At 40.8% G+C, this 26,867-nt stretch overlaps 5 protein-coding genes across 5 annotated transcripts in view; all 5 read right to left on the reverse strand.

Moving 5' to 3' along the window:
• itgav (integrin, alpha V) overlaps positions 1 to 26,867 on the reverse strand; it is a 563,305-nt gene that overhangs the window by 94,133 nt on the left and 442,305 nt on the right. The window lies entirely within an intron of this gene.
• Positions 2,513 to 3,439, reverse strand: LOC133445551 (olfactory receptor 6N2-like). Its single transcript, XM_061722877.1, has one exon. It carries the CDS (start codon positions 3,437 to 3,439, stop codon positions 2,513 to 2,515), a length of 927 nt encoding a protein of 308 aa, XP_061578861.1.
• Positions 7,714 to 8,640, reverse strand: LOC133445552 (olfactory receptor 1-like). The gene has a single exon (XM_061722878.1). The coding sequence runs from the start codon at positions 8,638 to 8,640 to the stop codon at positions 7,714 to 7,716; it is 927 nt and encodes a 308-aa protein (XP_061578862.1).
• On the reverse strand, positions 15,542 to 16,459 carry LOC133445553 (olfactory receptor 11H2-like). Its single transcript, XM_061722879.1, has one exon. It carries the CDS (start codon positions 16,457 to 16,459, stop codon positions 15,542 to 15,544), a length of 918 nt encoding a protein of 305 aa, XP_061578863.1.
• Positions 25,337 to 26,290, reverse strand: LOC133445554 (olfactory receptor 6N2-like). The gene has a single exon (XM_061722880.1). The coding sequence runs from the start codon at positions 26,288 to 26,290 to the stop codon at positions 25,337 to 25,339; it is 954 nt and encodes a 317-aa protein (XP_061578864.1).

A 26,867-nucleotide genomic window follows, 5' to 3' on the forward strand; every position in this document is an offset into this window, starting at 1 on the left:
AGCCGCGATCCAAGCGAGCCGAAGACTCTTTCACTCTTTTACTCTGTTATATCAGATACTTGGCCTGCGTGGTTCTGCTTCAGAGCAGGAAACCGGTGAAAAGTTAAACCATTAGCGATCTTTTCCCCACGTCTGTTGTGTGGAGCTGCTGCAGCCATAACGCAGCAACGGGTTACCAGCTTCTGCGGCGCTCTGAGCTCCACGCCCCGCCCATTTTCGTCTCGACTGCGAATCGGGAAGGAGGGGGAAGTGACGTATGCCGTAAAGCAGTCAAAGCCGTAAAGATTTGTAGTTTTTTAGTGTGGCAGGGTTCCTACCATGCTCCTCAAAGTTACATAGTGCCAGTGAAGGCGATACCCTCAGACCATGACAGAGGTGTCATTAAACCTGTTGGAAGTTGATGTACCATCACAATGACTCTGGAAATATGATATTAAGGTGGAAAAGTTAATGTACAACAAATTAAAAAAATATATAAATATCAACCTAAAAGAGAACATGGGTACAAGGTCTGGATTACATTAAAGAAGGTTGCACAACCAGCTGACTACAGAAGGCTTTTTTCTAAACATTTGCAGTACATCCTGTAGCTGACAGGTTGCAGTTTTTACACCACCAATGAACCCCTGACAGCCGTACAGAGATAATTTTTTTCAGAGAGGTCTCAGTACACTAAGGGCCCGATTTACTAAGATCCTAAATAAAGAGTACTAAATTGTGTGTGCACTGAAAAAGTTTGCACGTGCTGTTGTTGTGTGTTTTGCGGGTGATCAACTAAGAATGCTTGCGCAATTGATAACACGTGCAAACCGCAGTATTTAAATGAGGTGTTGCGTGTCTTACGGTTTGCGGCGCAAACTTTGCGCCATGGAGAGTCTGGATGGAATGCACAGCCACAAGTCACAAGCGCAAAATTAAATTTGACGAGTTGGAGTTAGAGAATTTAGTGGAAGAGGCAAATAAACACATTCATGAACTACAGCAAAGAAATTTAAACATTACCAAAAGAAACGCAATATCGGAGAAAATCTGCGATAGAATAAATGCAGTTATAAGACAAAAAGAACGGCAGATGAGGTTAAAACAGAGTCGGCGGCAGAACAGATCTAATTGGGGGGCACATAATAACCAGCGATGTAAATGCTTAATATGAGTTTGCCATCAACGATCACAGCAAACCAGTTTCAATTACACAACATACTGCAAAATCTCTTATAAAATACAAAGTTTGGCACAAAGGCTTGGCCTGCTTGTGGGCGAGTGGAGGGGGGCACATTAAAAGAAGGTGGCAAGATATAAGGCGAAGAACTAAAGAAAAAGTGGCCTTTAATAAAACTTGTGCAACCATTTTTAAAATAGCATGCAGCAGAATAAAGACTCTCTCTCTGCGATTTTGGATGTTGCCTCCGACCTTGCCACAACAGCAGCCATCGGTGCGTAATGCTGGGCAGATTAGCACCTTCCTTTCGAACGTATTAAATACAGACGCAATCACAATCCCCGCAAAAACTTTCAGGCTTGGTAAATCTCATTGCGTGTGGTAAATGGACCTATTTGCATTTTCCCCTCCCAGTATTTAGCGCTTTCTGGCAGGTACGCCCCATATTGATTATACATCAGGGCAAAAGTACTAAATGAACAGTGCTATTTTGCACATTTGAGAGGCGCAGTCCTCTTTGCACGCTGTTAGTAGATCAGCTTGCGCATTAGTTTGCGGGTGATGTCAAGTTTGCACACGTTTTTACGCACGCAAACCTTTAGTAAATCAGGCCCTAAGTGCACCGCAGTCACACCTGTGGGCCCATGTCAATGGTTTAACATGAAAACACCCTTGTTATCTACTACTTTTAGCTGCAATTCATTACTTTAATTAAGGGTTGTAATGCATTAAAAATAATTTTTGGTACATCAATCGTAGAATTATACTTAGCTTCTAGTCTGATTAACAGCTTTCCCTACACTTATAATACATCTATAATTCATGGTGACAAAAACAGGGGTAAGCATTTAACATCATGGTTTTGTCTTTAAACATATGATGGCTGTGTAAAATAACACATTTTTACAAACTGCATCAATCTAGGCTTATACAAGGTTTATAAAAGATTAGCAAACAAGGCTTTTGTAAGCAAACAGATTACACCTGTTTTCCATGCATCCTGACAGTCCTGTGTGCCGGTATAGACAGAGATTCATTTGTGTGCCTGCAGCTGGTAAAGTACACAAAATCAATATAAAAATATTCAATGTACAGCTGACACTTATCAGACATTGAAATTTCTACATAAGTAAAAGGAGACTTACAGTAATGTGAAACAGATGCTTTACAGCTGCCTCATCGTGACTTTTTATTTAATTAGTTACATTTTGAAGCCTTACAGCCAGGCTTTATGCAACCAGGACACTGGTCCAAAGTAAAGTACATTAAGTACATCCAAAAGTGATATCTTAATAAACCCAGAGAAAAATATTTGTGTGAAAATGTTAAGCACTGATACGCAAAGTGGCTTAACTAGATTTGTTTAGCAGGAAAAAGCAATCTCTTGAGGTGTTTGGAAATCTCTTTCATTTTGATTGCATATATGACTGGATTGAAGAGAGGGTGATACAATATTAACTTTAAAGTCATTATAAATCGAAGGGTCTTTGGAAAATCTGAATCCAGGTGAACTATAATGACATCAAATGAACACAAGCAGGAAAAGTTGATTAAGACAATTATATGAGGTGTACAGGTTTGCGTTGCTTTTTTTCTCACTTCTCTGCTACTTCTAAAACATATTATAAGTATCCTGGTGTAAGTGAAAACTATGAAAAGCACTGGGAGAAGAGCAACATTTACCAAAATCACCATGTGGTCAATGACTTGGCCTACTGAGATGGCACACTGTAGTTTGAAAAATGTGTTGTTGCAAAAAAATCCTTTTAATTTGGAGCTGCAGAGATGTTTGTTTGCATTCAGGCCAGTGGACGCTGCAACCTGAGACACAGGCAGAATCCAAGCTAAGGCCAAAAGAATGCCAACAGTAGATTTTTTCATGATACTTGGATATTGGAGAGGTTTACATATCGAAACATATCTGTCATAGGCCATGGCTGCCAGCAGTAAAAATTCTGAACCGCCTACAGAGTAAAACATAGTTACCTGCAACAAACAAGCTGAATATACTATGACCTGTTTTTCAGATAAAATGTCAATCAAAAGCTTTGGATAGATAACAGTGCTAAAAAGAACTGAATTAATTAAAAGAGCTGCAGTGAAGACATACATTGGCTCATGGAGGCTTTGCTGAATCCAAATCAAGTACACAATAGTACAATTACTGACAATTATTAGAAGGTATATTACAAAAATAAACACAAAAAATAGAACTTTGTATTTGTCCATATCCACCAACCCACCAAGTGTGATATAAGTAATATTTAATCCACCATCCATTTAGGCTGCCTACTGAGTTCACAGGGGGAAGCAGAATACTTTCATGACAAACATGACTGGGAACCCATCACTATACTTTGCTCCCCATGGACCTCATTAACAATGACTAAGATTTGGTAACATGTAAACAACCATCCAGTTATAGTTACTTTGATAACATTGGTGAGGACTTGGTAGTAGAAATGTAGCTTAAATATACCCCCAATTTGGGAGCCAACGCACCCACACATCTTAAGGGGGGTACATCTAAGGATTTTTTACATCTGAAGATATTTTTTCTCTGTAGATACCCCACACATGAAAATAACAAATCAAACATTGTGTGTACTCCAATAAGCTCAGTACAGCACACATGCACAACAATTCTCCCCCGCAACTGGTCAAGAATCTCGTCCTCCAAGCCAGAAATCTCGTGTGATCTAAGAAAAACGAAGAAGCTTGGCAACAGCCAAAACAATTGGAAAACACAACAGTGATGGTAGTCTTGGAAATTGTGTTCGGAAAAATCCTGGAGACGATGTTGTGCAACAAAGGGACTGCTTGTTCAGTTATTAGAGAGTTATTAATAGATAAAGATTAATAGAAGATGAATAATCAAAGTTAATAAATCAAAACGGGGCACCACCTGAATTATCAGGAAATAATAACTAAACAGCACAATCAGTCTCAAAGTAGCTTTTATTCTATGCGTGCCAGCCTGTTGCCAGGGGTGGCGTTATAGAGTGACAGGGGAGTCCGAGCTCAGACATTTGCAACCAGTATAAAACGTATAAATGTATGTATGTATAAAATAAGCAAAAACAACTTCTCTCATTCAGAATTTATTTACACAAGTATTAAAGATGATGAAACAATACTTGGAATAAATTCCAATACCTAAACTAAACATTAGCAACTAACTAAACAGGAAAAACACTTATATTATATATGTGTGTGTGTCAGTGCGTTTCTGTGTGCGTGTATCAGTGTGTGTGTGTCACGATGGCTGTTCATACACGTGGTGTAGCAAAAGAAAAGATGGCTGACTAAGTCATGTGGTGACTTAGCCTCCCATGATTCAAAATGGCGGACGAGAATTTCATCCAGTGAGAAGAAAAGAACTCTGAGGGTCTAAGGCCAAGATAAGAGTGTGCGTGTGCTGGGATCAGTAGGAGGCGATGAGAGAAATAGAGAAAAAAAAACATATGTTCCATATTTAATTGGTTATATGTTGTACATTTAATTGGTTATATATTAAAATGCCTTATATATGCTTTAGATTTTAGACACACCAATGCAAAACTGAATTCACATAAAAATGAGGAAGGGCTTAGTTTTCTGTTGTGGAAGAACACGTTTTCACGGCTCACAGGCTCAGGAGAACTCCGTGGGAGAGTGGAGAGGCCTGAGAGAGAAATTAGCCAGATAGAGGGGGCAACTGCATTTATAGCTGGGTCTGGGCATGTGGAATAGGGATAGGGATGTGGTGAGGTGCGTCTGGGATCACCACGGAACACGGACAGGAAGAGTTTGTCGCCGCTGCCAATGTCGTTGTCTCCATTTTTGCCTGTATTGGGCCTGCACGCTCTTGGGCCCGCCAAAAGCCAGGGGTGTTCCCCAGAAGTGGAACTCCTCTTCCTCTACCTCCTGCCAACCTGGGATAGTTAATTCCGCTTACCGGTACACATAATGCCAGAAGGCAACACTTTCTCCTGCTGGGTCCATGCTGGCTGGTCCGTTCTGTCATTGGTGTGGTGGTTGTATGACCCAGTTGCAGGAGACCAGGAGGCAGGAGTTAAAAAAAAAAACAGTGATTTATATAACAAAATAACAAAAGCGCTGCTGAGCAGGATACAAAAACCAGAGCATGTACAAGACAAAATACAAAAACCTGACCTGAAACATGGAGGAAGGAGACAGTATGGACCCGCAGGGAGCAAGGGAAAGATAAGACAAGATATACACAGAAGGCTTTACGATCAGGGCAGACGGGAACAAGTGAAGTCAAGACAAAACTTAAACGCAAGGACATCGGGGTTTCAAAACAAAACAAGAACCTAAAATACCAAAACCGTGACATTAACTCAAAAACCGTGACATATCCACCAATATTCTAACTCAGATGCTAAAGTTTTAATAAAGTTACATATTCAGTGAGTGGAACAGTGGATCCCATCTTCCACATGTTTTTAGATTGGATCCTAATATTGCTGGATGATGAACGTGTGTTTAACACGTGTTGGGTAATATAAACGCAAGGCGTGTTATTTGTCACCTCGTTCCTGATGGCGAGTTGAGGAGAAGGAAGGCGAGTTGGGAGGCGTTATCCACGAAATGTAACGTAACCTCTGTGGGCGTGTAGACGTATTGTCCCCACATCAGCAGAATTTATTGCCGTCACAGGTGTAATTTTCAAAATTAGGATGGATGAACATTGGGATTTTTTTGGCTGGGTTTTGTTTCTTTTTTTGGGGTAACTTGTTCAAACAATGGGCCATCCTTCGTTGTTCCTGACATAAGCTGGTTTATGGTGTCTCGGCTCCAAGGCTGAGTAGCTCGTGGATCTCCTTGTCTCCCCAGTTACTCATCTTACAATTATAGGCCCTACCTGTGACATCCTACTGCCATTGTTACTCTCATCAGCTGTTTTCTTATAAATAAATAGTAAATTAAATAAATTAAAAAAAAAAAAAAAATAGTAAATGTACACAAACCGATTATTCTTGAATTCCTGAAATATTATGACAATCTTGTGGGTTCATATAACAATTCATATGAATAGAAATAGCATTTCTGAAGCAATTCTGATCTGGTGCAGATCTGAAGTGATGGTTCCTATTTGTAACTGACCGGTACCAGACTTTCATGTGAATACAAAAGCCCTGTTACGTATGTGGTATGCATGTGTACCAAATACTATTTGGCATGGGACAACAACAAAAGACATTATATTTGCAAAAAACATACTGATGTGGGGGTTTGAATCAAACACTTAAAAATCGAAGGAGATGCAGTTGTTATTAACACCATCTCACCACTGTCTTTGTCCCTTTCTGTTAGTTTTTGAAATTTAATTTTGCTGGTGCCCTTTGTGTGCCAAGAAAATAATCCTTTGTTTGCACAATGGACATGCATTGTATATACTGTATGTCTGATTTTGAACCACATACTGAAGTAGCACAACTGCAGTTTGAAATGTGACTGTGGCCATAAATCCTCCACAAATGCCCTTAGTGTAGAGCTGCAAAGTACAGAAATCTGTGTGAATGATTAAGATCCATACCTGCACACTAGCCCACCCTTGGCATCATTTCTCTGGTCTGCTTTGATTAGACCACAAGTCAAGTTTCAAACGTCACAGATCTGCAGGATTCTCATGACTGAACATAATCGCAAAGTTTTAAAAGACTTCAACACCCCCGAAAACATAAAAGAAACAAAAAACAACAAACATGATTTAGAATTAGCCATCAACACAAGAGTGAGAGAAAGCTACAGAAGCCAACAAAAAAAGAAAACGGCAAGAAGATGCATGATTTGAATCAGGATCCTTTTAACAGCGCTAACCACCATCCATCCATCCATCCATCCATCCATCCATCCATCCATCCATCCATCCATCCATGCATCCATTATCTATACCCGCTTTATCCTTTGCAGGGTCACGGGGGCTAACCACCATAATAATTCTGAAGTAAAGATGAATGAGTTGCAGCAGCTTTATCCTGGTCATCTTTTCACTGCTAATTATAACTATTTTGAATCCTTTCAGAGCGCGGTGCTGACATTCTAACCATTTAAAACATTCATATCATTGTCTTGAATAGGACTGAGGTGGGTATTGAAAAAGAATGAATTAGCACACAGATAACATTAAATGTTTAAAATATGAGCAGGGTATTACAGAAGTTTGGAAAACATCGACTTTGAATATCTTTATTAGAATTAGTATTAATGACAAATATTTCATGAATAAAATATCAGGAAAAATAGACAATAACATAAGACTTTAGCTATTTACATTTCAGTAAAAGGTGGATGACAGGAGGACTCTATCAAATGTCTATCACCTCTTCCTACTATTCGGTCACAGGGAACTGCCGGAATGTATCCCAGCAATTATCAAGTAAATAACTGTTTTTTTAAAAACAAAATCAAAACCCAAGTAGACACATTAAAGGGTACAAATGTATCAACATTTTCTAATAATACCAATCCATCTTTTTGAAATACAATGATTATATTTTCTCCAATCACGACGCAGAAGTCTGTGAACTCCTTCCAGCTTTAACACACTAGACATGTTTCACCGGAAGAAACAACTTCTTGAGGTGTTTTGAAATTTCTTTCATCTTCAGTCCATATATCATTGGATTAAAAAGAGGATGATACACTATTAATTGTAAAGACATTATGAATCGTAAAAGCTTTGGAAAGTCAGATTCCAGGTGAGCTGCAATGACATCGTACGCACACAAACAGGAAAAGTTGATTAAGACAATTATGTGAGGCAAACAGGTTTGTGCTGCTTTTTTCCTCACCTCTCGACTACTTCTGTAAGATATTATGAATATCCTGGTGTAAGTGAAAACTATGAAAAGCACAGGAAGAATGGCAACATTTAGCAAAATCACTAAATCATGAATGACTTTGGTTCTTGTGACAACACACTGTAATTTGTAAACTGTATTGTTGCAAAAAAATCCTTTCAAAATGAAGTAACAAAGTTTTTTATTAGCACTCAGACCAACTGGCACTGCAACCTGAGATGCAGGCAGAAACCAAGCCAAGATTAAAAGAATACTGACAGTAGTTTTAGTCATGATAGTTTGATATTGGAGAGGTTTACATATAGAAACAAATCTGTCATAGGCCATGGCTGCCAACAATAAAAACTCTGAACCGCCAAATGAGTAAAACATATGAAACTGTAAGAGACAAGCTGAATATGTTATGACCTGTTTTTCGGATAAAATGTCAATCAAAAGTTTTGGATAGATAACAGTGCTCAAAAGAACTGAGTTGATTAACACAGCTGCAATGAAGATGTACATAGGCTCATGGAGGCTTTGCTGAATCCAAATCAAGTACACAATAATACAATTACTGACGATTATTAGAAGGTATAGTGCAAGAATGATTGCAAAATAAAGAAACCTGTTTTCGCCCGCCTCCACATGTCCACCAAGTGTTACATAAGTTACATTTAATTCGTCATCCATTTAGGCTGCCTATTGAGCTCAAAGGAAGGAGCAAGTTTATCATATATGGTTAAATAAGAACCTGTAGCCCTTCGTGTGAGTCAGATTACAATGCTCTCTATGGACTTCATTAGAACTTTACCAAGATGTAAACAACTTTTTAACCCCTTATGCTTTGCCAAAAACTTTGGGAGACACAAAGTCAGTACTGAAAAACAAAATCACAAAGTAATTCAGGATTGTTGACAGGCTTCACAAACACGCACGCACGCACGCACGCACGCACGCACGCACGCGCGCGCGCACGCACGCACGCACGCGCACAAACAGACACACCAGAATCAGAATCAACTTTAGAATTAGAATCTCTAATTAGAATTAGAGAGTTAGAACATGTCAGACAGGGAAGTCTGTAAAATAACTTTTTCTCTGCCGAAACTGTCAGAAAAGGTAAGTACTCGGATCCTTGTCTGAACAAAAGAAAACCACAAAGCTATCAATCTGAAGACATAATGAACACAATACTATGAGAGGCCATTTAGGAAATAATTCATATTTGCTCTCACATGTTACATCATACTCTCTTACAAACACTAGTATAGTCACGCACACATACTGTCATACTCTCACACATATACTAGTATAGTCACCCACACTTACTATTATAGTCACACACACACTTACTATCATACTCTCTCACAAACATTAGTATACTCACACACACTTACTACTATAGTCACACACACTTACTATCATACTCTCCCATATACAGTACACTAGTATAGTCACACACACTTAATACTATTGTCACACACACTAACTATTATACTCTCTCACATATACTAGTATAGTCACACACATTTACTATCATACTCTCTCACATATACTAGTATAGTCACACACACAATCATACTCTCACAAATACACTAGTATAGTCACACACACTTACTATCATACTCTCTCACATACACTAGTATAGTCACACACACTTAATACTATAGTCACACACACTTAATACTATAGTCACACACTCTTACTATCATACTCTCACACATATACTAGTATAGTCACACACACTTACTATCATACTCTCTCACATACACTAGTATAGCCACACACACTTAATACTATAGTCACACACACTTACTATCATACTCTCTTACACGCTATTATGGATGGAGCAACATGATAGTGAATGTATGAGAGAATAATATGTGACGTGTGCAAGTATAGTAGTATGTGTGTGAGAGTTTGATTGAAACGGAAGTCAACTTGAATTTCCAGTTTCTGATTGGCTCATCACGGGTGTAGGTACCGAATGTGTCTCTCCAGCGGGATCTCAAGGACAAGGTTAACATGTGAAAATGGTCGACCGGGACCGTGTCAATGTGGCAAATTGACTTTTAAATAACATTTTAACCCGTTCAGATGTGATAACCACAATGTCGGAAATTTTAAACCGCAATCAACAGCCCTGAGGTAGCGCTGTGGTTATTAGATGTATACTGTACTTTACAATTGTTGTGCCACAGCGGAGCTTTAGCTGATCAGTTATCGAAGGCTAATAATAATTTTATTAATAATTATTAATAATTAATAAAGTCGACTATTTATCAAATTGAATTATCAAAATGATAATAATTATCATATGGGGCACCACCCCGGGGCCTTAATCCAGGGAAAAATGATAACTTAACAGCAGAAAATCAGTCTCAGATGATTAAGGTTTAAGTATAGTATAATATAATTGAAGGGTGAGATTCGAGCAACTGACTCTGTCAAACAATCAGATGTGACTAAAATTGCATGAAACAACAACAACCACTCATTAAAAATCAATCAGAATTTATTTACATACGGGTATCAAAGCAAATGTAAATAAATACCCAAATAAATCTTGATGGCACACTACATCATTATAAAACCATTAATTAACCAGAAAACATCAATAGAAATGAAATGAAACTTAAATGCATGGAATGAAAAAGAAATCAAAGCAATAATAAAGATGATAAAGAACATCTACAGTTCAAAATGTGGCTGCAGTGTTTAAAGATGGCGGGGCTTCTGTGGTATTTAAAGATGGCCCAGCCCTGACCACGCCACGTTTTAATTAGGCCGGATGGCAAAAGCGGGCGTTTCAAACGCGAATGACTAGCAGAGAACAACAACTACCAAATAATCAAACACGATAATGATAACAATGATGATGATGCAATCTCAGCTCTGAACACAGATTTAGCTCTGAAACGCTCCAAGTTAAACTAATACACTCAGGCCTCAAAACCTCACGCCTCCTGAGTCTCCGGGTGCTGATCAGGGGTTCCTGCCGGGTCTTTGGTCGGAGTCCTCAATCCAAGAGGTCTCCCGCCTCTCCCGCTCCTCCTCCCGACTCTGGAATCAAAAGGGGACCGGGGTGCAGCGAGGCAGCAGCCGGCGCTCCTCCCCGGTCCGGAGGCTATCACGTCATCTCGGGTGCGCGCGGAATCGGTCCACTACTGGCACGTGCGGGTTACCGTCGGGCTGATGAGCGCGTGGCCCCGGAAGGGGCGGCGGGATGCGTTGCGGTCTGATCTGGGCAGGCTGACCGGAGGATCCTTCCAAGAGAAACTCAGAACGGAGAAAGAAGTTAGGAAAGAGGAAACAGGGTCTCACCCTAGATCCGGGCCGAGCTTCGAAGCGGCTCCCCCCCCCTTTCCAGCTCCCAGGGACCGGGGACACGTGAGGTGGGAGCCGGAGCTCCGGATGAAAGTTGAGGCCAAGAGTTAATGGGAGCCGGAGCTCCGGGGATCGCGGCTCCGCAGACCGCAGCTTCAACGGGCGGGCCCCGCAGGCCCGGTCCGTTGCGGGCCTTCCGCCTCCCCCCAGCCGGGGGAGAAAGGAGATGGGATCTTGGCCCGGAGCCAAAGATCCAGCTGTTCCAGGACGAGATGTTGTGGGGAAGAGAGAGAAAAAGGGGCAGCGGCGGCATTTTGATTCTACGCGCGCTGCGGTGACGTCATCAGTGCCTCTCTCGGGATTGGGTGCGCGTTGCTCTCAGGCGCCGCCCCATCCCGCAAGGCATGCTGGGGGGTTGTAGTTTCTGACAAGACGGCCATTTTAGGAGGCACATTATAGCAGATTTTCGGCTGAGCAGTTTCAAAGTTGAATATACACATTCACAAAATGTTCATATACATTTATACGTTCAGAGTTCACATGGGCACATGGGCGGGCACAACACAATAAAACTTTACAACTGTACAATACTGTACTTTCTGTACTTTCTGATAAATATTAGAGGTGAAATAATAAAAAAGGATTCATTTAAGTTGAAGGATTGATTCAACTCCTGAATGAATCCTCCTGTTGGCTTGAATATAAAAGCTGTCTCTGAATCGTGTATCTTCTACCAGATGGCAGAGGGGTGAATATATTGTAACTGGGATACCATACTTTTTACAATTCTGTATTAATTTTCCCATCATCAAAAAGACCACTCAGTCCATAGACAGGGTGTACTTGTTGTCAATAATAAGCATGCAGGTTACTTCAAAGCATTAGCCAGTTGGTGTTGTGGGTCCTTGTAGGGGATGTCCAGGACGTCTCCTCGAAGTGCCGCTGGTGCCATGAACCTCGAACACAGCTTCCTGATAAATTTCGTCATCTTCAAAATGTAATGTCCAAAAAGATTCAAATGCATTATGAAATGCAATTGCTACTCAGTTCAATGGCTATGAGTAGACTCAAGTTTAGATAATTAAGTCATTTTATCTCTCTGTACAAGTAATGTATCAAGGAACAAATGAAAAAATAACAGAAACAATAAATATGTCATCTGTTTTTAAACCAGATAGCTTTGGATAATTGAATTGTCTATGACAAAGCAGCAAAACCTATATTTCACAGGGATGTTGCACTTAAGAAAGGAGACATCAAAAAACCCTCCCATTAAAAACTGATGCTACTTATCTGGGAAATGTTCTCTAACTGCAGTCAAGTTGTCATCGCTTGTGTCAAACCAGGCATTGTGAATTTGTTGTAACGTTAAAACAAGAGACGACTTACTATTTGTAGATCATCGGAGCTCAAGTGCTTTCCTCAGCTGAACGGAACTTTCAGTTTTGGAGGATCAGGCGGCAATTAAAGGATGCTTTATTTTCATTGGTTGCTGGATTACATCTTACCCAGATATAAAAGATACGTTTTTCTGATTGGCTATTCGTGTAACCCATTTTTTTTGATTGCCTGATGAGTGACAGAACTCCAGGGAATTCAGGGGAGATGTGCTTGATTGCTCCATGGCGAGGGCAGCGCGACCAGCTCATGTTTGCGCGCTGCGGCACATTAAATGGCTTAGAGTTTTTTTCAGCGTGAGAAATACGATCTGTGGTGGGAGGGCGTGACTTAAAGGGAACCCTGGCTATTAAGACATGTAGGTCTTAAAAGATAAATGTTGGTATCAATTATAACAATGTGATATAAAAAACCTTTTTGATGCCTTCGTTTTTATAAAATTTGAAGATATAATTTAACTCGTAGGTCGCCATTGTTGTTTACACCGCAATGCATTCTGGGTAGTGACGTCAGACGGTGGCACCTGCTAGCCCCCGTACACTGTTTTGACACCCAGAAACAGATGAAAACACAGCTAAACAGGTGACGGCGCACCAGAAACACAGATCAAAACACAGCTAAACATTAAGGTGATGGCGCACCTACAAAAAAGTAAAAAAAAAAAAAAAGTACAGCACCATAAAGCATGAACTATAAAAACACCATAAAACTCAGACAGACTAACAGACCACACGTTTCAACTAGCAGATAGCCGATGCTACAATAAACACCCCAGCCAGATCTGGCGTCATTAAATTAAATAAAGATGTTGCCTATTTGACGCGAAGTCTGCGCCTCCTGTTTCGTCAAAGTCCTGGACCAGTCCCCTCAGCCTCTGGTCTGTCATCAAACGGTGGACCCAGCACCGAGGCCGGTTTTAGGGGGTGGCAGGGGTGGGCTATGCCTACCCAAACGTGCATCGTGCCCACCGGCGTCTCCATCCCGGCGAGAGCGGAGAGCGGATGGCGGTACGCTGCAGGCTCTAGAGCCACGGCTACGCCGTCTACGGCGTAGCCTACGCCGTAGACGCCGTAGCCTACGCCGTAGCCTAATGCACTGGTAAGATGCGCACGACTTTGATCATTTTTGCAGATCTCCCGTGCATCACAGCACACGAGCACTTTGATCCAGTTTGCCTGAACCGAGACGTCTTATGGGCTCCCTCGTCAGCCTCCACGGCCGGGAGAGTGCTGCTCATCTATGTTTTAGATAGCTGTCGCAGTTAAACTAACGCGGCTTATCTTCCCAGAGCCACCGTTCTACGTCATCGCCCCCAGAATGCATTGCGCAGGTAGAACATGGCGCCTCCCGCAGGTCAAAATATGTGATAAACATTGTAGATTTTCAAAGCAATTAGATTATTTTATGTGTTTCTAACAACATATTTTAGTATAAGAGAACAATTGTGGCTAATTAGGGACTACAAGTCTTAATAACCAGGGTTCCTTTTAAGACTGAAATGAGTGACAGTCATGCTCAATGCGTGACACTTGAGAGTCCTGTGTTACAGTGTTAGTTTGATGCTAAAGCATAGACCATAACACTAACCACAACAACTTGAGAGAAGAGGTCACATGTTTCTGGTAAAGTAAAGCTTCACTTCTCCACAGCCTTTAGCCAGGACACAGTGTTACCTTCTCAGTTAGCTTTTCTGTTTTCCTGAATGGTTTCTGCACTACTGTTGTGAAACATTTTTCCTCATGTTCTTTATTTTGTATTGGATGCCCATCTGTTCTTGCTTTCTGCCAGTCATATTTGCTTTGCACGGTCACTGAGGCTTATTTTGATTTTTTTTCTACTTTTTGTCTGTTACTTACCGTTCATCTGCCATGGCTGCAATATATGACCAATTCCCTGTGATTTTTTTCAACTGGTAATAAACTGTGGTCTTTGTACTGCAGGCTTCACCTGAAACCAGAGTTGAGCTGTTTGGCCAGGAACCAGGAAAGTATCAGCTAACTTAGGAACACACTTGGGAAGATGAAAATGCCAGGAAGGCCTCACTTGTCTAGATGCTAACAATCTAGTATATGAGACCAAATATCCGGTGGCTGATGATGCAGCTTGGTGGATGGGTAGAATAAGTGTTTTGAATACCACCACCATCTCTATACTTACCACACATTTGATGTCAGTACCTTACAAGAGTACATTTTCCTTCAGGTCTATTTCTGGTGTATATAATGTCTAAAGAATCATTGTGATCTACTGCTCTGAAGTCAGCTGCACTTCTTTCTTTGAAAGGCTTTACATTTTTCATAATCTGGATTTTTATATTGGATCTTTTTTCACTTCCTTCTCTTCAAATTGCTCTTCTATGAAGGTCTCTATACTGCATCAAGATGTATGGGTAATTAAAATGCAGCTTTGCTCCATGTTATCGAAAGCTACCAAGCAAATTACATCAGAAATAAGAAATCACTTTATTTCGCCAATTGTACAATGTACACATGAATTTGACCTGGTAAAAACAGCGCAGCTGAGCAATTTAATAAAAAATTAAAAATAAAAATAGAAAAAATATAATAAGTAAGTCAAAAATATATATAATACATATGTAAAAACGTATCTAACGTATCCGTAATTCTTTTGATACATATTAAAAAAACTGAAAGACAATTTCTAAATAAAAGCATTCAAGATACTTATTTATTTTGAACTCAAATAAAATTGATCAATCCCTACATTGCTAATGCTGATATAATGTATTACTGTATGTAAATAAAATAAATGCATTACTCATAAACACCATTGAAGGAGCAGGATCATTTGTGATTTTCATTACATAGGACACTGATGGGTTGAAGTTGCCAAAAATATTATTCAATCATGGTCTATAGAAGAGCTTCCTGAGGTGTTTGGTGATTTCTTTCATTTTCAGTCCATATATGATTGGATTAAAGAGGGGGTGGTAGAGAACTATTTGCAAAGTCATTATCAAATGTACAATCTTAGGGAAATCTGGTTCCAGCCCAACTACGATTACATCATATGTGGATAAGCAAAACAAGTTAATCATGATCATCAGGTGAGGTAGGCAGGTCTGTGCAGCCTTTTTCTTAACTTCTTTGCTGCTTTTATAGATTATTACAAGAATCCTGGCATATGTAAAAACAATGAAAAGTACAGGTAATACAACAACATTGGCTAGTATGATCATATCACGGATAATGCGTGCTCCTGAGAGTACACACTGCAGCTTGTAAAGTGTATTATTGCAAAAAATTCCACTTAAAACAAATCTACAGAGCTTTTCATTGGCACTAAATGCAGTTGGTATTGATAGCTGACAAACAGGCAGAATCCATGCTAAAAGCAAGAAAATCTGCACGGTATATTTTCTCATGATAGTTGGATATTGGAGAGGTTTACAAATAGACACGTATCGGTCATAAGCCATGACTGCCAGTAGTAAGAATTCTGAACCTCCAAAAGAGTAAAACATATGGAACTGAAACAGACAAGCTGGATATGAAACTATCTGTTTTTCAGACAAGAAATCAATCAGAAGCTTTGGGTAAACACAAGAGCTGAAAAGAACTGAGTTCAGTAACAGAGCTGCAATGAAAATGTACATAGGTTCATGAAGATCTTGATGATTCCAAATAAGGAACACAATAGTTGAATTAGAGCAGATTATTAGAATATACACTATAAATAAAATAACAAAATAAACATACCCATATTTCTCCACTCCTACATGCCCACCAAATGTTAAATATGTAATATTTAAACCATCATCCATTAAGTTTGTCAAATACCCTTGTAAATAGAAAAGGCCTTCTGCATTAATCTTAAATTAAATAAATGACTGAAAACTTTCACCATATAAACATGAAAAACAAACTAGTTTCTTCACAACAACCTACCATTAAAATGGAACAAGTGCATCTTCCTGTTGAAGACTTGGAAAGTAAACACTTCAGCTTGGTCCCATGCTTTTTATTGACTTCCAGTTCTCTCAATGGATTTCATTAAACTTCGCACAAAGAAACTTTTTCACACTCTGGAGGTTTGAACTTGTTTGCAGGGCTACGCTGGAAAATTCCATACTAAGAAAAAAAAAACCTGAAATCCAGACTAATAAAAACCCATAAAGAGAAAAACAAAAAAGGAATGTCCTTCCCAGGATGCTTTGCTCCCAGTGATAACACCATGATTTCAGCAAAAGTACTTGTAACAACACAGAAATGTGAAAATGTAGTGTTTATTTGTTTATGTGTTTATTTAATTGGATCCCCATTAGCTGCCACCAGAGTGGCAGCTACTCTTCCTGGGGTCCACACACAACAAAACATCACATAAAACTTCTCTTAGTCGGTGCTTCAATAATTGTAATTGGTAACTTGTTCCACACGGAAAGACCCCGATATATTATGGACTTCCGGACTGCATCTGTTCTGGGTTTTGGTTTCACTAGAGAACCTCTAGTAGCCTGCCTGGTATTGTAACTGTGGTGATCTCTTACGTAATGTAATCGTGAATACAGATGGTTTGGTTGTTTGCTGTAGAAAATGTTTCTGAAAAAAAAACATTAAGTTACAAGCCAACCTCTCCTGGACTCAGCAATGAGAGACTGAGACATGAGTGTAGCGTTAAATCATTTATATTAAGACATAGAACTTTGATGTAACTCCTCTAGAGCCTAGTAGCCAGGCACATTAGTGAAACGATCGTTCACTTTGTGAGACAAGCGCCAAATTTTGCTCAAAGTATGTTCTAGGTCTACTTTTTCAAAAAAGCCTGTTAGCCATGATAAAAAAAACAATATGGCTGCTGTTTTCCAAAATGTCTGCCACAAAAGCCGTTTTTTGACCTGGAATGTGATTGGAAAATCCAATTTTGATTATTCTGACATCAGACTATAATCTTGGGACCCCCCAACCCCTCCTCCATTAGCCATGCAAATAAAACAACAATATGGCTGCCATTTTCCAAAATGGCTGCAGGCAAAAGACAGGTTATATGGTTTTTGGGGTCACTGAGGTGGTTCGTAAGCTCCTCAGTGGCAGGGCACCGGGGGTGGATGAGATTCGCCCTGAATACCTCAAGTCTCTGGATGTCGTAGGACTGTTTTGGTTGACACGCCTCTGCGACATCGCATGGAGGAAGGGGACAGTACCGCTGGAGTGGCAAACCGGGGTGGTGGTCCATCTTTTTAAAAAAGGGGACCGGAGAGTGTGTTCCAACTATAGGGGGTTCACACTTCTCAGCTTCCCCGGGAAAGTCTACACCAGGCTACTGGGGAGAAGAATACAGCCGATAGTTGAACCTCGGATTCAAGAGGAACAATGCAGTTTTTCGTCCCGGTCGCGTAACACTGGACCATCTCTATACCCTCCGCAGGGTGCTCGAGGGTTCATGGGAATTGGCCCAACCAGTCTACATGTGTTTTGTGGATCTGGAGAAGGCATTTGACCATGTCCCTCGTGCCATTCTGTGGGGGGTGCTCAGTGAGTATGGAGTCTGGGGCCCTCTATTAAGGGCTGCCCGGTCTCTATATGATTGGAGCAGGAGTCTGGTTCGCATTGCCAGCAGTAGGTCAGACTTGTTCCCGGTGCATGTTGGACTCCGGCAGGGTTGCCCTTTGTCACCGGTCCTGTTCATAATTTTTATGGACAGGATTTCTAGGCGTAGCCGGGGGCCGGAGGGGATCCGGTTTGGAAACTACAGGATTTCATCTCTGCTTTTTGCAGATGATGTTGTCCTGTTGATCAGAACGGGACCTTCAGCATGTGCTGGGGCGGTTTGAGGCTGAGTGCGACGCGGCAGGGATGAGAATCAGCACCTCCAAAACCAAGGCCATGGTTCTCCACCGGGAAAGGGTGGCGTGCCTTCTCCGGGTGGGTGGAGAAGTCCTGCCTCAGGTGGAGGAGTTCAAGTATCTCGGGATCTTGTTCACGAGTGAGGGAACGATGGAGCGTGAGATTGACAGACGAATCAGTGCAGCGTCCGAAGTTATGCGGTCGATATACCGGACCGTCGTGGTGAAGAGAGAGCTGAGTCGAAACGCAAACCTCTTGATTTACCGGTCAATCTACGCACCTACCCTCACCTATGGTCATGGGTAGTTACTGAAAGGATAAGATCGCAGATACAAGCTGGCAAGATTAGTTTCCTCCGCAGGGTGGCTGGACGCTCCCTAAGAGATTGAGGGTGAGGAGTTCGGTCACACGGGAGGAGCTCGTAGTCGAGCCGCTGCTCCTTCCCATTGAGAGGAGTCAGCTGAGGTGGCTTGGACATCTGTACCGGATCCTCCTGGACGCCTCCCTAGGGAGGTGTTCCAGGCATGTCCCTCCTGCCTAGGGAGGTGTTCCAGGCAGAGCCGGATTAACGCAAAGGCAAGCTAGGCATGTGCCTAGGGCCCGATTGACAAGGGAGGGGCCCAGACAGAGGGACAAAAAAAATAAAATGTCTGCACACATATTAATGGTTGATACCATGCCGGTAAAAACCTAAGGCATATATATATGTGCATTATTACTATATTTAGTATACATACATATATATACGCATACATACGCACAGGGCCGCCGCAAGGGGTGTGCGAACCGTGTGGCCGCACAGGGCCTCGCGCCCCAAGGGGCCTCGTGCTATGGGCCGTTTTTTTTTTTGTTTTTTTTTTCAATTTTTTTTCCTTTTTTCCCTTATAAATATCAACAGTCACATTCCATTACAGACCTAAATGTGTACTAGTCTGTGCATATCAATAAATATATGTGCAATGATGCGCGTGTCTGTTGTTCAATACAACTGCGTCAGACCAAGCGCATTGACACAAGCTGCTCTGATCCAGACGGGTGGAGTTGGAACAAACTGTCACACAATGTCGAGAGAACGAGACAGATTCAGGAAATTTCCATCAGGGGATGAAAAAAGAAAAAAACTAAAGAAAATGGAACATTTTAATGCCTCTCTGAAAGGCTCGGTTGATAAATTTGTTACAAAAATCACCGATCCGACCGGGTCTCAAGCAGCCGCGGGGCCCCGCCTCAAGGCAAGCCAAATGATGATTAGGCAGGGGAAGGTATCCAGTATTTTGCTAATTGGAGAGTTCAAATTGCGCATATAGACAAAGGATCCAACCCGAAAAACCCCTCCAAAAAAGTAGCGAGCGCGCGAGGGCCCCCCCGGCCATTTCGCACAGGGCCTCGCAAATCTCCCAGACGGCTCTGCATACGCATACACATACATACACATACACATACATACAGACATACATACTACAGCACACTTTGTCTTACTGCAAATTTTATTGGTCTTTGTAGATTTGACTTCTTATTTAACTATTCAATTTAATCAACACATTTAATTAAGATTTTCTGCAAAATGCAATAGCTTAAAACATTTATCTTATTTTACTCTGTTTACATAGCAATGCTGACACCTATTGGTGATTTACTGGTACTAATACCTTAACAATGATACTCGCAATCGATAAGGATAATTTAATAGCATTTAATAGAGCGGTGTAATAACGTATAAATAATAAAAAACAAAAAATGACTTATTTTGGAATACAAAGAACCAACTTGACTATGACTATGCTATGTAAAATGTGAATTAACTTTTATTAGTAACTTTGGTAAGTTTAAGATTTCAATTCATAAATGACATCGATGGAGGGGGGCCCAAAAATCACAGTCTGCCTAGTGTGGTCCATTTATTTAATCCGGCTCTGGTTCCAGGCATGTCCCACCGGGAGGAGACCCCGGGGAAGACCCAGGACACGCTGGAGAGACTATGTCTCTCGGCTGGCCTGGGAACACCTCGGACTCCGCTTGGAAGAGCTGGGGGAGGAGATGGAGGAAAAGTCTAGGGTGAAGGAAGTCTGGAAGTCTCTGTTGAGACTGCTGCCCCCGCGACCCGGGAACGGATAAGCGGCGGACGGTGGATGGATGGATGGATGGATGGATGGATGGATGGATGGATGGATGGATGGATGGATGGATGGATGGATAAAATATGTTCAGCAATTCAAGTTCTACACTGACAACCTTGTTTTAGCTTTCATAAGACAGCCATCTTGAAAAACGGCCGCCGTCTTGGATTTTCAGGTGGCTAACGGGCTTTTCTGCATAAGTAGGTACTCGGCAATGTTCATGCAAAATTTGGTGCTTGTCTCACAAAGTGAACGATTCTCCTAAAAACCTGACTTAATTTCCCTCACTATAGTCCCCAGTTGTGTTGTAGCAGAAGAGCGAGACCACACTTCAATGTTATAGCTTTAGGAATCATCACAAATGAGAAAGCAGTTCACAGCAAGGCTCACCAACACATTGAAGAAGTAGCCGAGATGGAGAAGTCCAAACAGTGGATCTGAACTTACACTTCCTAAAGGAATAATGATGTTCATGTTTATTTTAATGAAATCAGCCAATATACAGTTTAAGTTAGTTTTTTTAAATGTCCTGTTTGATGCATTCTCTACACTCTAAAAAAGTTTACTCCCACTCAACTGTTGAACCAACTCAATTTTATATCAAAGTTGTAATGTAGTTGTGAGAGACCGCAACGGCCTCCCCACGTAAAAGGGGATAAGGCAAGCTGGACTTGGGTGATGAGGTGAAAAAGAGAATGTGGAATGCCAAAAAAACAGGCTTTTTATTTTACAAAAAAAGCTGTACAAATACATACACGCTGAGGACAAAGGTAAGCAAAACCCAAAATGGCACATGGAGCGTAGCCTCGCAGCAAGCTACCTCCACTCAGAGCTGAAAAGGGCTGAATGAGGCTTCCTTAAATACAGCAGCCTGCCAAACTTAATTGGCGCAACCCATTACTGAGGAGAACACCGACAACATAACGGTCCCCAACTGCTGTAACCTCACCCAAAATATAATCAACAATAATTATTAGACTTTAAACACTTCATATAATGCCCACACATCTAATACAACTTAATATAATTATTACTGCAAACATACACATACCAAAAACCAACCACCCCCAACCACCTGGGCACCATGGGCTATGCTCACCCGGGCCCCGGCTTGATAAAGCACCTGCAGCGGCGCGCGCTTCCACTGCGGAGCTTGGAGACGTGCAGGTGAATGTGTGCGAGTATGCGAGTGTCTGTGAATGTTTGAGAGTCTGTGTGCTGTACTAGCGTCTTCAACTGTGGATGGATGAAAAATGAGACGAGCAGTGGGTATCTCACTACCCGCCAGGATGATTGTGTGGAGAGAACTGCTTCAGGTGAGTTGTAGGTGTGGTGAAGGTGAGTCTAATGAATCTCTTTTTTAATCTCACCTAAAAATTGCTGATACAATCTCTCAACTTGGGGTGTTTTCCTTTAAATCCATTACATTATTATAGCAGCTCAAAAATTGATATAAAACCAAAAAGTGGCTTTATAAAGTCATTAATTTTTTTAACAGACTTGAACAGATGCAGTACTAGCCATTTACATCCACTTGGCAAGAACGTTCGCCAGCCTCTCGGACGCAGACGTGCGCATGTGCTCAGGTGCGGGTGCAGGTACTCTCTTCGAGTCTAGTTTGGGGAAGAGCGTTGCTGTGGCTTGATAAATAGCTAACACCTTTGCTACTAACGTTAGCTGTGGCTGCGCTCGCGACCGGGTGCTTTGCATTTACTATATGTGACTAAACTTGAGCTGCGTCGGTGGTGAGCAAATTCCTTTCCATAAAGACATATCACTCTACCTTTATCAAAAGGTGTCATCAGGCCGTTTCAGAAATGTAAATTCCCGACAACTTTCACATGCTCCTCCATTTTTATCTCTCTTCTCCACTATGGGAGTCTACCAGCGCAGCTAACCACGCCCACACACAGGGACAGCCAATCAATGTCCACTTCAAGGTGGGACTGACGATTGTTTTCCACCCACAACTCAAGCACAACAAGCCCACCGCACAAACACAGATTTCATAACCGCTGCAGAAAATGAAGGGATTACTGTACAACAAAAAATGTACCACAATGCTAAGATATCCAAACCAAAGGGGAACTTATTAACTTTTTCTTTTGTTTGTTTGTTTTTTTTTTGTTTTTTTGTTCAGAATGTTTTGTTGGGGCTAATTTGCACCAATGAAGGTCAAGGACTCAAAACCGAGTCCGATGACACCACCCACGACTCTCTATGTCAAACCATTCAAAGGTTATTGCAGAAAATAGGAACTTTCAAATATGGGCCAATCAGATGAAGGGGGGGCGCACTTTTTGGCATCTATCGTCGCCACGGTGACGCTTTTGACTGAGAAAAGTAATGCCCATTGTCGCAGGATCGAAACGCACATTTTGATGTATAACTAATCTGGGTGCACGTTACGGTTCGGGCGAAGAAACGGCCGAAGAAATGGCATAAATTGCGACAAAATTACACGATTAATTAAAAATGGCTGACTTCCTATTCGGTTTCGGCCATGGCGCCAAGAGACTTTTCTTTAAGTTGCGACATGATACAGGTGTGTACCGATTCTCGTGCATTTCCGTCAAACCGTATTGTGGGGCTTGAGGCACGAAGTTTTCTAGGGGGCGCTGTTGAGCCATTAGGCCACGCCAATTAATGCAAACTATTAAATATCACATTTTTTGCCAGGCCTGGCTTGCGTGCAAAATTTGGTGACTTTTGGGGCTCGTTTACGGGAGCAAAAAGGCCCTCATTTCGTCGGAAGAAAAACGAGGAAAAAAGTACCTGATATGCAACAGCTTTCTCTAGGATTTTGGAGAGGAAAGTGAGATTGGAGATGGGACGAAGGTTGTTGAGATTGTTGGAGTCAGCACCAGGTTTCTTGAGAATTGGGGTTACTATGGCAGATTTGAGAGATAAGGGAACAATACCAGAGGTGAGAGAAGAATGGACAATAGCAGTTATTAAAGGGCCCAGAGACTGGATTGAGGCTTTGACCAGAGAGGTAGGGAGAGGATCAAGCTGACAGGTAGATGGTTTGGATTTGGGGATGAGATCCGATAAGTCAGCAACAGAGGGATGTTTGAAACTGGAGAAGGGGTGGGAGAAAGAGATTTGGAAAGCTGGGACGGGTGAAGGGGCTGAAATGAGAGGGGCTAGTTGCTGATGGATACGATCTTTGTGTTGAAAAATGTCACAATGGAATTACAGAAGTCAGCTGAGTAGAAATGGGGAGGGAGACAGTCCGGTGAAGTGTTTTGTTAACCAGGGTGAATAATGCTTGTGTGTTTCCAATGCCTTGTCTGATTAAATCTGCATAGTAGGTGGCTTTTGCAGTAGAGAGTGAGTCCTTATAGAAGAGAATGTGATTCTTGAACATGTCCTTATGTGAGGCCGTTTTTTCTGCTGAGGCGTTCCAGTTGACGACATTTGGCTTTGATCTGGTGGAGTTCAGTTGTAAACCAAGGTGCAGATTGGGTGAAGAAGACAGTCCGTGTTTTTAAAGGTACCAGGGTGTCCAGGAGATTGTTGAGGCCATTAATGTAATGGGAGAGCAGTTCATTTTGAGTGGATGTGGAATTGATGCAAGTAAGTTTAGCAATACCAGTGTCTAGTGCAGTTAAGTTAATGACCCTAATGTTACGGAATGAGGTGGTGCGAAACAGTTTAGTTATGGATAACTTGACATTAACCGTGAATGAAATGAGCATGTGGTCAGAGATGGGAGGATCAACTGCAGAACAATTGGAGGGAAAAACACCAGAGCAACAGATGAGGTGCAAAACATGATGTTTTGAGTGGGTGGGAAAGTCGATAAACTGCTGTAACCCGAAACTGTCCAAGCAAGATATGAAGTCCTTGGTGAAGTAGTTACTGTATTAGAATTGTCCATAGCTATGTTGAAATCACCAACTAGAATTATATTATATAAAATGTGAGAACCATTAATGATGCAATAGCAAAAGGTTTGGAAACTTATTGTAAACATACAATCATTTTAAGTTGTATTCATTTTTATTTAAGGTTTCAAACAAAAGCAACTACCATCCTTGTGACCTTCATTTTCGGCATTTCAAAGGTCACTGTCACACACTTGGACAATCAGTTTAATCAGTGTAGTAAGGACTTATGAGATGTGCACTTCTTAACACATACATTTAAAAGTATAACAAGCTTCATTGTATTTAAAATCTTTGACACGTAATATCACTTAAATTCCAATGTTGATCAAGAATAAATTGAGGAAATCACATTTAAAGATTTACCATATTTTCAATAACATAGCAAAAGACAAAAAGGATTTTAGCTCAAAATAATTTTATATTTGTCATGTTTGTTTAACTGTTTTATAGGCAAATAAGTGAAAAATGCAAACTAAAGAAACTCTTGTTGCTACTGTGACACATGCACTCAATATAGGATGTAAGTCAAACACAAATGTCTTCACTCAAAGACTTATTACATTTAAGACAAATGTAAATATGTAAAATATTTTTTGTTATACTGCAGGTGCACTTCATTCTACACACTAAGAAATAATGATGCAAAACTTGGCTAGAAGGTTGAGCGTAGTATATAAGACTCTTAGTGTTGTCCTTTATAATTACATGGCGGTTTAAGAGACACAACTTTGACAATTGATTTTTATATATTTGGAAATGTTATACAACAGAAGCTAATGGTGGTCTACAACGCGTTACACTATTGACAAATAAGACATTTATGTTTTATCACAGAGGAAATACCTGTTTAGACATCAGCTTTGACACTGAGTTTGCCTCGAAAGAAAAACCTCTTGAGGTGGTGGGAGATCTTTTTCATCTTTAGGCCATACACAATGGGATTAAAAAGAGGATGATACAAAACTATTTGTAAAGTCAATATAAAACGTGTCGTTTTATGCAAATCAATTTTCAGTCGAGCTATGACCACATCATAAGTGGACAAACATGAAAAACTGATGAGGACCAGCAGGTGAGGTGAACATGTCTGCACAGCTTTTCTCCTCACATTTGTGCTGCTTTGATAGGCTACTATAAGTATTTTTATGTACGTAAAAATTATGAAAATTATAGGGATAATTATTGTATTAAGTATTATAAACACACCATATATCAGATATGCAGCACTAGAGCTGACGCAATAAATTTGGGAAATTGAATTATTACAATAAATACCTTCCAATGTCAAATTGCAGACTTCCATGCTACTGCTCAGAAAAAGTGAGGGTACGAGCTGACAAGCCGGCACAAACCATGCAAAACCCAGCAAAACTCTGATAGTTGTCTTAGTCATGATAGTTGGATACTGCAGAGGCTTACATATAGACACATATCTGTCATAGGCCATGACACACAACAGTAAAAATTCCGAGCCACATAGAGAGTAATAAATAAAACTCTGAATATAGCACTGGAAAAGAGATGCCATCTGCCTGTCAGATAAAAAGTCAATCAACAGTTTTGGGTATATATTAGTGCTGAAAAAAAGAGAGTTGAGGAGCAACGCCGCAATGAAGATGTACATAGGCTCATGAAGGCTTTTTTCAATCCACACCATGAACAAGATGGTGGAATTACAAACAATTACTAGAATATAAACAATAAACATGATTGTAAAATAAAGGAATCTGTAAGTTTGCAGCTCTACATGACCAGCAAAAGTGATAAATGTTATATTGAGTTTATCATTTACTTGATCCATAAAAACTAAATCTTGAGTAACAATGTCTCAAAAAGGTTCACGCAACAAATAAACGTACTGTGGGAGCTATTGTTTCTCACACAATGAGTGTGTGAGAAGGTTTTTATTGGACTTGCTCCTCCTCCACGGACATCATTAAGCTGTTTACAACTAACATGACAACACGTTAATTAAAGCCTGGAGACTTGAGACTTGAAAGTGTCTTTTTTTTTTCTTGTCATCCGCAGTATTTTCACACATACAATTGTCTCACTTGGTAGGTTTCAATATAACTCCATCCATCCATTCATTTTCTATACCCATTTTATCCTTTGCAGGGTCACGGGGGTCTGCTGGAGCCTATCCCAACTCATTACAGCCAGGAGGCAGGGGTTCACCCTGGACAGGTCACCAGTCTATCGCAGGGTCACATATACAGGCAGACAACCAGGCATACTGACACTCACATTCAATTTTCTAAGATAATAATAAATTCATGTGTTGAGGTCTCCCTCAAAGCAGAGTTATTATCGTTCACGAAAACAAACGAAATAACGAAAACTAAAATTGAAAAAACAATTTTGTTAACTGAACTAAA

Source organism: Cololabis saira, chromosome 6 (assembly GCF_033807715.1).
Source record: "Cololabis saira isolate AMF1-May2022 chromosome 6, fColSai1.1, whole genome shotgun sequence".
Classification (NCBI taxonomy): Eukaryota; Metazoa; Chordata; class Actinopteri; order Beloniformes; family Belonidae; genus Cololabis; species Cololabis saira.